The sequence below is a fragment of the Onychostoma macrolepis genome, chromosome 09 (assembly GCF_012432095.1).
Source record: "Onychostoma macrolepis isolate SWU-2019 chromosome 09, ASM1243209v1, whole genome shotgun sequence".
Classification (NCBI taxonomy): Eukaryota; Metazoa; Chordata; class Actinopteri; order Cypriniformes; family Cyprinidae; genus Onychostoma; species Onychostoma macrolepis.
In genome coordinates, this window is record NC_081163.1 from 26,626,246 (window position 1) to 26,642,460 (window position 16,215).

The window sequence follows — 16,215 nt, forward strand, 5'->3', positions numbered from 1 at the left end:
ATATAGGTGTAGAAGCTGGGATCGGCGGGATGTGGCCAGGACATGGCAAGCCGCTGCCGCTTGTCCTTCATTCGTCGATTCTGAAACCACACCTACACGCATCCACAGAAATACACAGGTAACAATTAGGGATCAGGTGAACAGTGGCGAGAAGCGAGTACAAAACAATTAAACAACAGTTTAGCATGGCTAAACAACCTCAGGACCTATGCGTTTAAAATAGTTTTTGCAGAGCTTTTAGGTAAAGCTTTATGATCAGAGGAAAATGTGTGTCATTTACGAATCGACCAATAATTTTGTAAATGTACCCCCTTTGAACGGTTTTTGTGGTTAATAGGTTACGTGAGCACAGAAGAAATGAGGCAGGTTTTTGCATTAGACAAAATAAAATAACAGTTTTTTTGTTTGTTTTTTTGTTTTACACATTGTGTATGTTTAATACAACCCATATTGAGACTACACGTTCTCTGTAAACAGTATTTAGGAGTACGGATTCATTTTATTTATTTTTATTTTTTTGAGTGATATATAAAATTATATATATATATATGCCATATAAAACTGCATTTTTTTTTTTTTTTGGTTTTGTAATCTATGCTGCTGGCTGTGAAAGGTTAATATTAGCTAAACGTTTTATAAACATTACAAATTAGCAAATGCATATTTTATCTTCTCTGGGAAAAAGTAAACAAAATCAGACCAATACCTTTATTGTTGTTTCGGGTAAGTTTAATGCCGCGGCCAGTTCACATCTCCTGGGTCTTGAGACGTAGTTTTCCCTGTAAAATTCTTTCTCCAATCTCCCAATTTGTTCTCGGGTAAACGCAGTCCGGTACCTCCTCACCTGGTCCGAGCTCGAACTGCTGGAGTTACTGATGGAACCGTTAATATTCGATAGAGACGACGAACTTGTATTGGAGGTTCCTGAATTACTGTCGGAAAAACCTAAATCGGATAATGGAAGAAATAAAAGACAAATGTGTAAACATTTTAAACATGCATATTAGTCTGTTATTACGTTGATTTGTACATTAAAATAAAATACACAAGCACGTCAAATAATATGTGTGATTGTATTTATAAATGTATAAATGCAATTCGGCTGAAACATGTTGGGATTAGATTTAACTTTTTTTTTCCTTCCAGAAAATTAAAATGATTTTAAACCAAAAATAAAAGCCACAGAGCATCAACAATTAAAGTCAAACGTATCCACCGATTCATACAGAATTTTAACACTGCAAAATTCATGCAGCACACAGAATGCAATCACAGATTAATTGAATATATTTTAAGGCAACGGTAAAAGATTTGCAAGCTTACAAAAAGACTTGGAGAAAATGCTACCATAAAATAGGCTATAACATAAATTATGAAAACATGCATTTGAAAATAACAATAAAAAAAAACAAAACAAAGTCCAATTAGAGCTATATTTGAAACTTTGTGATGCCAACTCAAACTAGCATTTGAACAAATTTATAAACGACTCGATCAAAGTTTCCATGTAAATTGTTTACCTTTGCTATTGTTTTCCTTGTGTTGGCTGATACTGCCCGGTGAGCGATGAGACGGGCAACCCACTTCCACATCGCTGTTCATATCGGAGTCAGGAGAAACTTCAGGGTACAGGTTTATTTTCTTCCTGCTTTCGGAGGACGACACTTCTGTGGAGGAGGTATTGTCGCTGTGGTGGTTTCCGAATAAGCTGTCGATTTCAAACTTGCCTTTGGTGGGAATATCCCCGAGACTGCCATGCAGCGAGGCAGAAGTTATTCTCGGACTGAGGCGACCTGCGTGCTGAGAATTTTCCAGGGCCTCAAGCACCGCGTTCCCGGCCGAGTCAGAGAGGTTGGAGAGCCTCTTTCCTGCCACTGGACTGTGTAGTCCCCTTTCCATCAGAATCATTTCTTTTCTTATCCTCTCCATCATGAAGTCGTGCAGAAAAAATCCAAAGTCCCAGGGCTGGTGCTCCGATGACTGGTGGCGGATCTAATCCGCATTCAGCTCAGCTGCCGCCTCTAAATAATATAACACCTTTATGAGCTGGAAGCAAAAAACAGAGGAATGCCAGTGCGGGCAACGAATGACTGCTCAAAATGACCCGCGCATCCTCTCTGGTCCAGAAAGTCATTCATCAAAAAGTGGTTTGCGCCTTCGTCGTTAAAGGTGCGCGTGACGCGGTTCGAATGATCATTTATTGTAACAGGTTTATAAGCAAATAAATAGGAGAGAGACTGTCATCGGTTGATAGAGTCGGCCCTTGATCGGCCAGACGCGTATATCCAGGTGGAGAGAGAGAGGAGAAGTGAGGAGAACAGCTTCTGATCTGAGTCTGTTTTAGATGGCTCCTGGGGTTGGCCTCTGGGGTGAAATTGACAGTCTGATTAATAAAATGAGCGCGGCAACATTTCCCTCTTCATTTAGGAATATCATTATGCTTTGATTCTCTATTGTTCCTTCCTTCTGTTCTGGCTCTCCCACTCCCTCTCTCTGAGCTGTTTCTTTTTTCTTTCTCTGTCGATTATTTCACACAGACGTTTTCGAATGAGAGGCATTAGTTAAAGATTTTTGCATCCAATTAGAAGATCCCGTTGCGAATATGGTTGTTCGTTACAAAATAACGATACGGGCGAATTAAATTTAGTGACCATTTTTAAACGCCGCGGTTTTCTTACATTTGTTGGAGATATAGCCTATGATTCAAGCGTTTGCAAAAGCTCATCTATATAGATATTTTTGAATTATTTGTTGGCTGAATTATTTATTAATTTCTTATTGGTAGTGGTCTTCTAACACCTTTCTTGTTTTATGTATCTTAGCCTACTGCTAAAATCACGAGATGTAGGCTATTATTTTCTTCAGCTGATGGTATCCTCATTTCGCCACATCACATAGAGTTAAAACTGACTAATCACGTTCAATGATGAATTTCGTTTATTCAATTCATGTTTAAAATTCATGTTAAAAAAGACTGAACCAAAATTGCTTGATATCACATGAAAAACATTTTAATTCGTTCTACACATAGCCTTGACTGATGTCGTATTTACGTTTTCTACGTACATAATTATAGTATGCAGATATGAATACTGTATAGGGATTGAAATTATGATCAGTGCCAATCTAGATCGCTGATCACACTTAAACACGTAAGAAATCTAATATGCAAAAGGAAAAGACAACATATTTTACCCAATAACGTTTCTCACAATATGTCGACTAGCGCATGTCTCAAACGCTGTAAAATAGGTGATCAAAAATATGTTTTAATATGTGATGCTGAGTCTACAGTCTGCGCTCTCAAATCAAGTGTTAACGTGGGGGCGTGAGAGGCTCTTTAAGGCGAGGTTAAGTTATCCACTTCAAGGAGAGGGAGAAGGGGGAGCGTGACAGAGACGCGCGCTAAACTGTTTTTGCGTTCTTTGGCGCCCTCGCCAGTTTTTTCACAGATACTACAACAACTTGAATTAAGCGAGTGTTCAACTCTTTTTCAATGTTTAAATAGATCATTACCCGTAGTTCTTACACACCAACCCATTTGTTCATATATTGTAATAATAATTTAGTTATTGTGACATCTGTACAATCCAATGACAGAAAAATAAAATCAGCAAAAGGCACACAAAACGAGGCTATATTAACTTCGTAGAATAGTAGTCTGTAAAGCAGTCAGTCTACAAAAATTGAAAAGTGTTTGGTAAAAAGCAAAATCGCTAGCACATCTTAGTCTTCGTATTTGATTCTACAAGTTTTCCAAACAGCTCCAATGTCTAAGTAAAAACGTTCACAAATAAACAGCAGTATTGGACTACAATGAGAGCGCATTTCCGTTTACTCTAGCAGTTAAGGACAAATACAAACGATATTAATGTAGCCTAATTTGTTTATTGCATAACAAATTGCAACTAGTAAATATAGGCCAACATATGTGATCGACTCTTAATGATTAACGGGACTCACGTATCCCGTCAACAGATTGTTCACCTAAAAATGACCAATTGTGTCAACATTAACACATGTTCCATACCTGTATGCTTATCTTTCGTCTACGAAAGAAGATATGAAATATGTTTCAACTGTTATTCCTCTATACAGCGAACGTCAGTGTGACTCCAAACAACTCTTTAAGTATACCTTTTGGAATGACATGAGGGTGAGTAATTGTAGTTGAGAAGGGTTTTTCATTTATTTTATTTTATTTTATTTTATTTTCAAGTCAAGACCATTTTATTTATACACTTCTCACAATATACATCATTTCAAGGTAACTTTTCAGGAAAAACATTTACAGTAGCCTATTATTGTCTCAAAATGTCCCCAGCAGTTTAATTACAAATATTTCTCCTTTGGCTTGACAAAATACCTTTAATGCTATAATAGGTAGTCATAAGTCATATTTGTTAGGTCAACTAAGTAGATGTACATTCACACTCAAGGTGTGAAACTTAAATTTAGGCTACTTACCTAAATTGTAAAATCATTAAGGTCCAACACAAACAACTCTGTGCACAAAGCGGGGCCCAGAAATGCTCATGGGTCTATTTACAATTTTACAGTATATGCTTATGAAATTACAAAACACATCTGTCTTCCACACCTAAGTGGACTTCACTTTGTAGGCTACACTCTCAGAAATAAAGGTACAAAAGCTGTCACTGGGGCGGTACCTTTTCAAAAGGTACACTTTTTTACCTATTAATATGTACACTTTAAGTAGCCTACTAATATGTACCTTTAAGGTACCAAAGTGGATCCTTTAGGTACAAACATGTACCTTTTGAAAAGGTACCGCCTGTGACAGCTTTTGCACCTTTATTTCTGAAAGTGCACATACAACCACATTCATTCTGAAATGGAAAATAGCCCTGATGAAGCTGCAACAAAGTTGAAAATCCTATGTAATGCTTTAGACGAATCTTGATCTGGTTGCCGGCTGCAAGTTTATTCGTTATCAGCGTAGTTTAACAATTCAGTGTTTCCCAAAACCATAGTTCCGAAAAAGCAAGCGCCATCGCAATCTTCTTGAAACTACAGCTCTCGACCTTTAAGTAGGCTATAGTGTTTGTCCTGTTAGTATGGCATGGTCTTGGGCAAAATAGGCAAACTAACATGCAGGCTGCGTTTCACTAAAGCATTGTAGGAAGTTCGCTGTAGATGAGTGCTCCTGGAGAAATAGAGTGCGCTTGTAAGGACACAGACAGACACGTGCAGCCACCTGCGGGACAACTGCACAATTACACCTAATCTTAATACAGTTATGGTTAATATGTGAATACATGTACAGCCTACTATATTTACTTTTATTTAAATTATTAATTAAAATGTTTTCTTAATGTATAAAAAATTAAATACTTATTAATTCATTATTCTAGTACACTATTTTCCTGTTTAACACTGTAAAGCTGCTTTGACACAATCTGTAGGCTATTGTAAGCGCTAAATAAAGTTGACTTGACTTGATTAATAATATAGGCTACACGTGGCAAGTACTGCTTTGTGTAGACATAGTCTGGCACTATAACAACACATAAAATAGAGAGAATATGAGAGAATATAGCTGATAGAAATGGGGGAAACGTCAACTGCCAAGCATGGCCATATACAGGTGCTGGTCATATAATTAGAATATCATCAAAAAGTTGATTTATTTCACTAATTCCATTCAAAAAGAGAAACTTGTATATTATATTCATTCATTACACACAGACTGATATATTTCAAATGTTTATTTCTTTTAATTTTGATGATTAGAGCTTACAGCTCATGAAAGTCAAAAATCAGTATCTCAAAATATTAGAATATTTACATTTGAGTTTCAATAAATGACATCCCTACAGTACAAATTCCGGGTATCTCTTGTTCTTTGAAACCACAATAAAGGAGAATACTGCTGACTTGACAATGATCCAGAAGATGAACATTGACACCCTCCACAAACAGGGTAAGTCACAGAGGGTCATTACTGAAAGGTGTGGCTGTTTACAGAGTGCTGTATCAAAGCATATTAAATGCAAAGTTGACTGGAAGGAATAATTTGGGTAGGAAAAGGTGCACAAGCAACAGGGATGACTGCAAGCTTGAGAATACTGTCAAGCAAAGCTGATTCAAACACTTGTGAGAGCTTCACAAGGAGAGAACTGAAGCTGGAGTCAGTGCATCAAGAGTCACCACGCTCAGACGTCTTCAGGAAAAGGGCTACCAAGCCACTTCAGAAGCAGAGACAACGTCAGAAGCGTCTTAACTGGGCTGTGGAGAAAAAGAACTGGACTGTTGCTCAATGGTCCAAAGTCCTCGTTTCAGATGAAAGTAAATTTTGCATTTCATTTGGAAATCAAGGTCCCAGAGTCTGGAGGAAGAGTGGAGAGGCACAGAATCCACGTTGCTTGATGTCCAGTGTAAAGTTTCCACAGTCTGTGATGATTTGGGCTGCCATGTCATCTGCTGGTGTTGGTCCACTGTGTTTTCTGAAGTCCACAGTCAACACAGCCATCTACCAGGGAATTTTAGAGCACTTCATGCTTCCTTCTGCTGACAAGCTTTATGGAGATGCTGATTTCATTTTCCAACAGGACTTGGCACCTGCACACAGTGCCAAAGCAACCAGTATCTGGTTTAAGGACCATGGTATCCCTGTTCTTAATTGGCCAGAAAACTCGCCTGACCTTAACCCCATAGAAAATCTATGGGGTATTGTGAAGAGGAAGATGCGATATGCCAGACCCAACAATGCAGAAGAGCTGAAGGCTACTATCAGAGCAACCTGGGCTCTCATAACACCTGAGCAGTGCCACAGACTGATCGACTCCATGCCACGCCGCATTGCTGCAGTAATTCAGGCAAAAGGAGCCCCAACTAAGTATTGAGTGCTGTACATGCTCATACTTTTCATGTTCATACTTTTCAGTTGGCCAAGATTTCTAAAAATCCTTTCTTTGTATTGGTCTTAAGTAATATTCTAATTTTCTGAGATAATGAATTTGGGATTTTCCTTAGTTGTCAGTTATAATCATCAAAATTAAAAGAAATAAACATTTGAAATATATCAGTCTGTGTGTAATGAATGAATATAATATACAAGTTTCACTTTTTGAATGGAATTAGTGAAATAAATCAACTTTTTGATGATATTCTAATTATATGACCAGCACCTGTATTAATCATATCTTGACTCGCCAAAACACGTCTTCCCATGACATCTTTATCCTGATCAACAATATCCTACCTAGGCCTACTAAGACCCATGCTCAGCATGGATGCCATTTATTTTGGGGCATAAAGATCACATCACTGCATGACTTGTAAATGTCAGCTTCCACTTGTTTAATGCGAACTCCGTAGCCTTCTCAGTATTCTTTTAGTATCCTTTTCATTGCCAAGCATGGCTATATATTAATCATATCTTGGCTCGCCAAAACGCGTCTTCCCATGACATCTTTATCCTGATCAACAATATCCTACCTAGGCCTACTAATACCGATGCTCAGCATGGATGCCATTTATTTTGGGGCGTAAAGAGCACACCACAGCATGGCTTGTAAATGTCAGCTTCACTTCTTTAATGCGAACTCTGTAGCCTTCTTAGTATCCTTTTCATTGCCAGATCACTTGTGCCTTGTCCAAATACCCACACTTGCAGTCTTGCCACTTGAGAGCGCGTGCGCGCGACAGGAAGTAATGCTGCCTTCACGTGCTATCGGAAATTTCCTATTTCCCACTTATGAAGTCGTGATTACGAGCTTGTCGTATTCAAGTGCTTTAATGTCGGTAAGAATAAAATGTAGCATCCCATTGGTTGACAATCATATAAACATTGAAAAAAAGCGAACAAAATTTAATAATTAAACAACACCTCGTCGTTAGCGTTGTTATTGTATCATACACTTGCTCTTAACATTATATGAAAATCAAGCTCAAATGGAGTTAACAATGTTTTTGACCAGAGAATGACGGAGATGGAGTGTTTTATGGCTGTAACTGTTATCTGAGGCAGCAAGTGAATCAGGGGGCGTCATGCACTTGTTATTTTTGAGGGGGCACGAGTTGGGGGGGTGGTTTGTCATGTGACACAAAGCAGCCACAACAGCACTTACGTGTATGTTTTATTTATTTTTTCCTTTTTATTCGAAACATTCCCAAACGCATTAACTATATCATGAAATATCTTGATTCTCACCTTTATAGATTATGTTGATAGTGGGCAATGGTCAAAGTAACCTGTAATCTCTTAACTATGCATAAAAACCTGTCTGTTTATGGGTGTCATGCCATAACATATTTTTAATACGACTGGCTTTATATTTAATGTGAATTTAACATTGAAAGTTAATGTGAATAAAAACATTGCAAGTTAGGCTACTAATCATAACACTTTCACTGTACAGAAAGAGAAGAACATTTTCACTGACAGTCTAGAGTTCAAGCACTCTCAAAAACTCCCATTAAAATCACCGAAGCTGTTTACACTATGAAATTAATATCTTACAGATTCGTACACACATTTGCACTTTGTTGTTTCTGACGAGAGAATTCGCGTTTGGTCAGCGAGCAAGTGAAGAAAACACTGGCATTTTAGCGATGACTCATCTGAACACCTATGATTGGTCATTGCATTCATAAGCTCAACAGCATCATGTGTGATTGGCAGCACTGTAAAAACGCGTCTGTCTCTGGCTCAGCGCCAGCCAGCGTCCAGCGAAAGCAGATTTGAATTTAGCAGCTGATCTAATCACGCTGGTGTGATTGTATGAAATATAAGAAATATTAATCGGCAAATTTTTGTCTTTTGGAAGCTGCATTCAAAATCCACTTGGCTCAAAAATCTGAGGGGGCATTACTTTGAATGGGCATGAGCATCTGAAGTGAATTATATGCTTTCATCAACTTTTACAGGCTATATAAGGTTGATTGTAGCTATGGGCGTTTAGTTCACTTGGCCAAAATCTCAAATGAAGCGCTTATATGCACAGGATATTTAAAACGTACAAAAGTAGCCTATAGGCTATTGGCTTGAAATACCTAATTCTTCTCCGCTCTTCAAACACACAAAAAACATTAGCCTTTACAGACATAGTGTTTGAGTAAAGAAAACTCTGTACTATTCAAACCTCAATTATTTATTTATCCTTTCATTGCGAAAAAGCGGAGGTCTGTCTCCTCCAGGCTGTGCGCGGCGCGTCAATCTGAATGGAGGCGGGATGAAGTTACAAGGTTTCGCTGAGAGCTTGATGATCCAATGGCGTTACGTAAGTTTTACTAACAAGTTCTTTTTAATGCTTATCATTGGTTAACTATTTTTAAAACCCACTGATTTAAAATAATAAGAATTAATTATAATAGACTCAAGTTTGGATAATTTTGTTCACAGCACCTAACTGGGCTAGGTAACTGCCACACTCTGCCATACGGAAACGCCGCCCCTGTTTATGACCCGCCCAACTCGGAAACTCGGGTATCAAAATTATTTCCGACTTTCCCAGTAGTAAATACGATTTGAGAGGCCGTTCACGTCCAATTTCCGATTAGGAAACTCGTATTTACGATAATTCCGATAGCAGGCAGCATAAGTGCGCAAGACTTGTGATTCCCGAGTTTCCGAGATGGGTCATAAACTTTAAACATGGTGGAGGGCACAATCATTGCTGCTGTTAATGCTGTTCTCACAACAATTACATCCCTTTGTCTAGTCGCTAAAGTTGTGTATTTATAGGCTAGATATGAACAATCATGCGAAGCATATTGTATGTTTTATAAGCAGTGAAATAAGCATGTATTTGACCGAAATTCCAGAATTGTCAGCGAACTGCATGTATAGCGCGGTGAATGTTTATGATTGTCAACCAATGGGATGCTACATTTTATTCTTTCCAACATTAAAGCACTTGAATTCGACAAGCTCGTAATCACGACTTCATAAGTGGGAAATAGCACATTTCCGATAGCACGTGAAGGCAGCATAAATCCACACTATCTTGAATACCACGCCGGAGCGCTATTGGAGGCTTAGTGTATCCCAGCATGCATCATGTTTTGGAATAAATCGTGAGATTTTTGCCGAGATCTTGCGAAAGGTTATGGAAACATTTCCAATGTTAGTTAAATATTAATATAATAGTTAGATAGGCTATTATTAGGTACATATAATTTGGTAGAAAAACAAAGTGTTGCACGTTTTATTGGTGCAAAGATGAGTAGTGGATTACAACTTTAAATGCACGTATTGGCTCAGAGCTTACTTGAATAATGTAATGATACATATGAAAAACTACAAAACCTAACCCTAACACACACAGACACACGCACACACAGCAGTTTAAAAAAAAAAGCCTTTATAAGAATATAAAAATATAAGCAAGTGTGGGTATTTGGACAAGGGAAAACTCTTCTTCGTCCAAGTCGTTGAATTTGAGCTTTAGATCACGTGCTGTTGATCATGGTGCTACTGTTGCACAAAAGGGTGAGATTGGTGGCGCAATAGCACAGGAAGCTTTTGAAAACCAATTTAAACACTGAAGAAAAGTATTATATAACTTTATTATATTATAAACACCATTTAGATGCAACATTTTATTCTTTAAACACGGTACTACTTTTTTTCTTTTTCTAACAAGGCAAATAGAAAGATAACACACTCACCGTCAGTCTACGGAACTCCCCGTGCTCTTCTCTTTTCTCAAGATTAGGGTGTACACAATAACGATGTATTTTTCTTTACCTTTACAAACTCGTCCTCACTTCTGCTGCTGCTGGAAATCCATTTTCATTGTTTGTCTGTGTTTCTTACAGGCCCGGTTAAAAAATTATATTACTGAGTGTGCTTCTGAAATTAGTGAGGGCGCTATTGTCTATTGTGACATATTTTGACCCGTCCACTGTTATGGTTATCACTCAATCATTGGATTATCATTAAGTTAAGTGGTCTAAATGTATTTATATGTATATATTCTGTGGAAGGCGTAGGACCAAGAAATGTTCCTTCTTTTCCTACCTGCCTGTCAACATAGTGTATTTCGTGCAGACAACGATACGTCAACAGAGCGTTCACTTACACTGTGCAGAGAATGGCAGGCAAATGTCAACAACCTGATCTTCCTTCCTGGTATTGTACAACCCGAAATCCGGAAATGTTGGGACGTTTTTTACATTTGAATAAAATGAAAACTAAAAGACTTTCAAATCACATAAGCCAATATTTTATTCACAATATAACACAGAGAACACAACAAATGTTTAAACTGAGAAATTTTACACTTTTATCCACTAAATGAGCTCATTTCAAATTTGATGCCTGCTACAGATCTCAAAAAGTTGTCACAGGGGCAACAAAGGGCTAAAAAAGAAAGAAATTTTGAAAAGATTCAGCTGGGAAAACATCTAGCAACTAATTAAGTTGATTGACATCAGGTCTATAACATGATTAGCTATAAAAGGGATGGTTAGAGAGGCAGAGTTTCTCAGAAGTAAAGATGGGAAGAGGCTCTCAAATCTGTGAAAGAGTGCGTAAAAATATTGGGGAATACTTTAAAAATAACATTCCTCAACGTCAAATCACAAAAGCTTTGCAAATCTCATAATCTACAGTGCATAACATCATCAAAAGATTCAGAGAAACTGGAGAAATCTCTGTGCGTAAGGGACAAGGCCAAATAAAGCTCTATCATGCAAAAAGGAAGCCATATGTGAATATGGTCCAGAAGCGCCGTCGTGTCCTGTGGGCCAAGGCTCAATTGAAATGGACTGTTTCAAAGTGGAAAAGGTGTTCTATTTCAGACAAGTCCAAATTTGACATTCTTGTTGGAAAGGCATGCCGTGTCCTCCAGGCTAAAGAGCGTGTTATCAGCGTTCAGTTTAAAAGCTAGCATCTCTGATAGTATGGGGGTGCATAACTGCATATGATATGGGCAGCTTGCATGTTTTGGAAGGCACACTCTAAAAAAAGATGGTTCTTTAAAGGTTCTTTACACGTAGTAATGGTTATATTTAGAACCATAGCATCCTGAAGAACCCTTTTATTTTGAAATGGTTCTTTGTGTTAGAGTTTTGGATTCTTTATTCCCGCCCTCTTGTTTTTCAAATCTGTAACTGTCAAAGCACCTCATTACTGATTTTCTGGAGTTCAGTGATACAACTACACATACTGTCAACACACTCTTAACAGGCAAATGATTTCATTCTTAAATTTAAATACAAATTTAAGTTTAACATTTTAACTGTTTTCCAAACAAACATGTTCTTTTCTCTTTTTAGTTTTTTGGTCACATGTAAGGGTGAGCAGATCCTTTAAGCGGAGGATACTTCTTTTCAACAAACCAGGAACGACGTGGCGAGCTGGCTCACGGCAGTCGACAAGTCAGGGCTTCCTGGAAAGTATAAAACCTGGATGTACCAGCACGGAATCCTGCCGAGGCTTCTTTGGCCCCTTCTCGTATACGAGGTACCCATGACAACGGTAGAAGCACTGGAGAGAACCATCAGCCAGTTCCTCAGGAGGTGGTTAGGGCTCCCACGGTCCCTAAGTAATATCGCCCTCTATGGTCAGTCCACCAAGCTGCAGCTTCCCATCAGCAGCTTGTCCGAGGAGTTCAAGGTCACGCGTGCCCGGGAGGTCTTGATGTATCGAGATTCCTCAGATGCCAAAGTCTCCTCAGCTGGAATCAGCGTTAAGGCAGGAAGGAAGTGGCAAGCACAAAAAGCGGTGGACAGAGCGGAGGTGCGGCTGAAGCATGGTGTCTTGGTTGGCAACGTGGCGGTGGGACGTGCAGGCCTGGGCAGTTTTTCCAAGCCACGCTACGACAAAGCAAGAGGGAGGGAGAAGCGTCAGTTGGTGCAGAATGAGGTGCGGGCAGAGGTGGAGGAAGAGCGCCTGACCAAGATGGTCGGTATGCGACAGCAAGGCGCCTGGACAAGGTGGGAGAACGTTGAGCAGCGCAAGATCACCTGGGCAGATTTGTGGAGCTCTGAACCATTGCGCATCAAGTTCCTCATCAGTTCGGTGTATGACCTTCTACCCAGTCCATCCAACTTACATCGATGGGGCTTGGTAGACTCACCAGCATGTCAACTGTGCCAAAGGAGTGGCACACTAGAGCATATCCTCAGCTGCTGTCCAAAGGCTTTGGGAGATGGGCGGTACCGCTGGCGCCATGATCAGGTCCTCAGGGCTTTGGCAGATACAATCACCGCAGCGATTCAGAGTAGTAAGTCAGCATCCTCGAAGCATACCATCTCCTTTGTCAGAGCTGGGAGAAGGCACAACAGCAGCCACGCTCCCCAGGTGGGCTCTCGCCAATGCAAGAGACTGGCACCTTCAAGTGGACCTGGGAAGGCAGCTCAAGTTCCCGAATTACATCACGGCCACTTCACTCCGCCCAGACATGGTGATAACATCTGAGTCGACCAGGCAGGTGGTCATAGTGGAGCTTACTGTCCCCTGGGAAGACAGATTGGAGGAGGCAAATGGCGTAAGAGAGCCAAGTATGCGGAGTTGGTGGAGGAGTGCAGGAGCGGCGGCTGGAAAGCACGCAGTGAGCCAGTGGAGGTCGGTTGCGGGGCTTTGCTGGACAGTCGTTGCTCGAACACTCAAACTCCTTGGAGTTAAAGGTCAGCTGTGCAGACGAGCCATAAAGAACATCTCTCAGGCTGCCGAAAAAGCCTCACGATGGCTGTGGATCCGGAGGGGTGATCCGTGGAGTAGCATGCCACTTGGACACAGGCCGGGGACTGATCACCCCCGGTAGGGTCGCCCGGGCGAGGGTGTCTGTTGATTAAAGACCCGAAACACCTGTTGACCTCGGGTTCTTCACTGATGACGTGTCCAAGTAGCACTAGACAGTGTATGTTAGAACCCTCTCCTCTTCTCCACTAAGTAGGTAACAGAGAGATTGCATTTATAATCAATACTGTTAGAATTTTTTTAAGCATTACTTCACGAGTTCACACTTACATATAATAAACTGAGTAAAGGTTTATGCGTATTTGGCGTGCTGTCCAGGGAGAGGGCTCCGAGCTCGGTACTTACCCCCGAGCCCAGGGTACTCCCCCTGTACGGGGAGAGGGGTCCGAGCTCTGCATTTAGCCCGGACCCAGAGCGTTCCCCCCAAAGATGCAATAAGCACGGGACAGCAGCCAAAGAGGTGTGTTGATACTCCCCAAAATCGGCAGAGCTTAATGTTGGTGGGGTGCTGGACGTCGCTTGGAGTAACGGCACTGCTGTGGCCTTTAGAGAAGAGAGTTTAGCTACTGCGGGAGCAGACACTGCTGCGGCATCTGAAAAACAAAGGAAAGTGGCTTCTACGGAAGCGGGCACTGCTGCAACATCTGAAAAGAGAATCTGGCTTCTATTGAGACGGCACTGCTATGGCATCTGAAAAGAGAATGTGGCTTCTGCGGAAGCGGGCACTGCTGCAACATCTGAAAAGAGAATGTGGCTTCTGCGGAAGCGGGCACTGCTGCAACATCTGAAAAGAGAATGTGGCTTCTGCGGAAGCGGGCACTGCTGCGGCAGTAGGGATACAGGCTCCTGCGGGAGCAGGCACTGCTGCGGCAGTGGGAAAATAGAGATGAGTGGGCGGTAGAGATACAGGCTCCTGCGGGAGTGAGAACTTCTGTGGAATCTGAAGAGAGAATGTGGCTTCTATTGAGACGGCACTGCTATGGCATCTGAAAGAGAATGTAGCTTCTGCGGAAGCGGGCACTGCAGCAGCAGTATGAAATGAGCAGGGCACTGTTACGGCCTCTGGAAAGAGAAGGAGGCTTCTGAGGGAGCAGTCACTGCTGCGGCAGCGGAGGAATATAGAAAAGGCTCCTGCGGGAGCAATCACTGCTACAGTACCTGAAAAGAGAAGGAGGCTTCTGTGGAAGCGGTCACTGCTACGGCATCTGAAAAGAGAAGGAGGCTTCTGAGGAAGCGTGCTCTGCTACGGCAGTAGGGAAATGCAGGTGCAAGCTCCCGCGGGAGCAGTTACTGCTATGGCATCTGAAAAGAGGAGGCTTCTGTGGGAGCAGTCACTGCTGTGGCAGTGGGTAAATACAGATAGGGCTCCAGCGGGAGCAGACACTGCTACAGCATCTGAAAAGAGAAGGAGGCTACTGAGGAAGCGTGCTCTGCTACGGCAGTAGGGAAATGCAGATGCAAGCTCCTGCGGGAGCAATTACTGCTACGGTACCTGAAAAGAGGCGGCGGCTTCTGTGGAAATGGTCACTACTGCAGGAGCCGTCACTGCTGAGGCAGTGGGTAAACACAGATAGGGCTCCAGTAAGAGCAGACACTGCTGCGGCAGTGGAGAAATATCTGAAAGGCTCCTGCGGGAGCAATCACTGCTACGGTACCTGAAAAGAGGAGGCGGCTTCTGTGGGAGCGGTCACTGCTACGGCATCTGAAAAGAGAAGGAGGTTTCTGCGGAAGCAGGAAATACGGATGCAAGCTCCTGCGGGAGCAGTTACTGCTACGGCATCTGAAGAGAGAAGGCTTCTGCGGAATCGAGTACTGCTGCGGCAGTGGAGAAAAATCAGATAAGTCTCTTGCGGGAGCGGGGTGTTGCTGGGATGGTTGAAGTGGAGATGAGCCGCTATGAGTGGATTTGGTGGTGTTAGAGAAGATGGCTATGGTGGGTCCGAGGGTCGAGTGAACAGGGATGGACTGGCATTGAAGGGGTCTGCTGATGAGGGTTCGGTGAGCTTCTTTGATATGGATGGGTCTTCACCGCTAGCGGAGACAGCCTCACTCTAGCGTCTGCTATGGAAGCTGGAGGTCACTGAAAAGGAAAAGGGTTTATTAGTGGTGGCAGGAAAAGACTAAGATATGTGGGCCTGTGTTGCCAGCAGAGGCAGCCACACACTTGCTTCGGCTGCTGTGGCTCATTCATGGGAAGGGAGTGGAGTTTGTTACATCCTGAAGAGCCTGTGGTCTGTACCACTAGCGGAGGCAGCCTCACGCTAGCGTCTGCTATAGGAGCTGGAGGCAACTGAAAAGGAAAGGGGTTAGGAGTAAAGCCACGGTCACACTAGACTTTGATCATGCGAAATTGTTTGCATGCTGCAACGGTCGTGATATGACGTCACGCTGTGCAGCGTCTTTTCTTTAAAGACCTAAATTCAACATGTAACAAATTGTAATACATCTACAATGTAAAAACATGCAATCTACTCCACTTTCCTGCAGCGCTGCAGTTTTAAATTCATGTTCTTTCTGAATTAAAAGGAGGTCATGCTGTTATG

The 16,215-nt window shown here is 41.6% G+C and overlaps 1 protein-coding gene and 1 pseudogene across 1 annotated transcript in view; one reads left to right on the top strand and one right to left on the bottom strand.

Moving 5' to 3' along the window:
* Positions 1-1,932, bottom strand: part of evx2 (even-skipped homeobox 2) — a 2,455-nt gene extending 523 nt beyond the window's left edge. The window contains exons 1-3 of the mRNA XM_058787938.1: positions 1,521-1,932; positions 707-945; positions 1-92 (exon numbers count right to left, since the gene is read on the bottom strand). The exon at positions 1-92 is cut by the window's left edge and continues 523 nt beyond it. Of these exons, the coding sequence (XP_058643921.1) occupies positions 1-92; positions 707-945; positions 1,521-1,932 (743 nt within the window). The remainder of the gene's footprint in view (positions 93-706; positions 946-1,520) is intronic.
* Positions 1,933-11,060: 9,128 nt separating this feature from the next.
* Positions 11,061-13,763, top strand: LOC131546673 (uncharacterized; annotated as a pseudogene).
* The last annotated feature ends 2,452 nt before the right edge of the window (positions 13,764-16,215 follow it).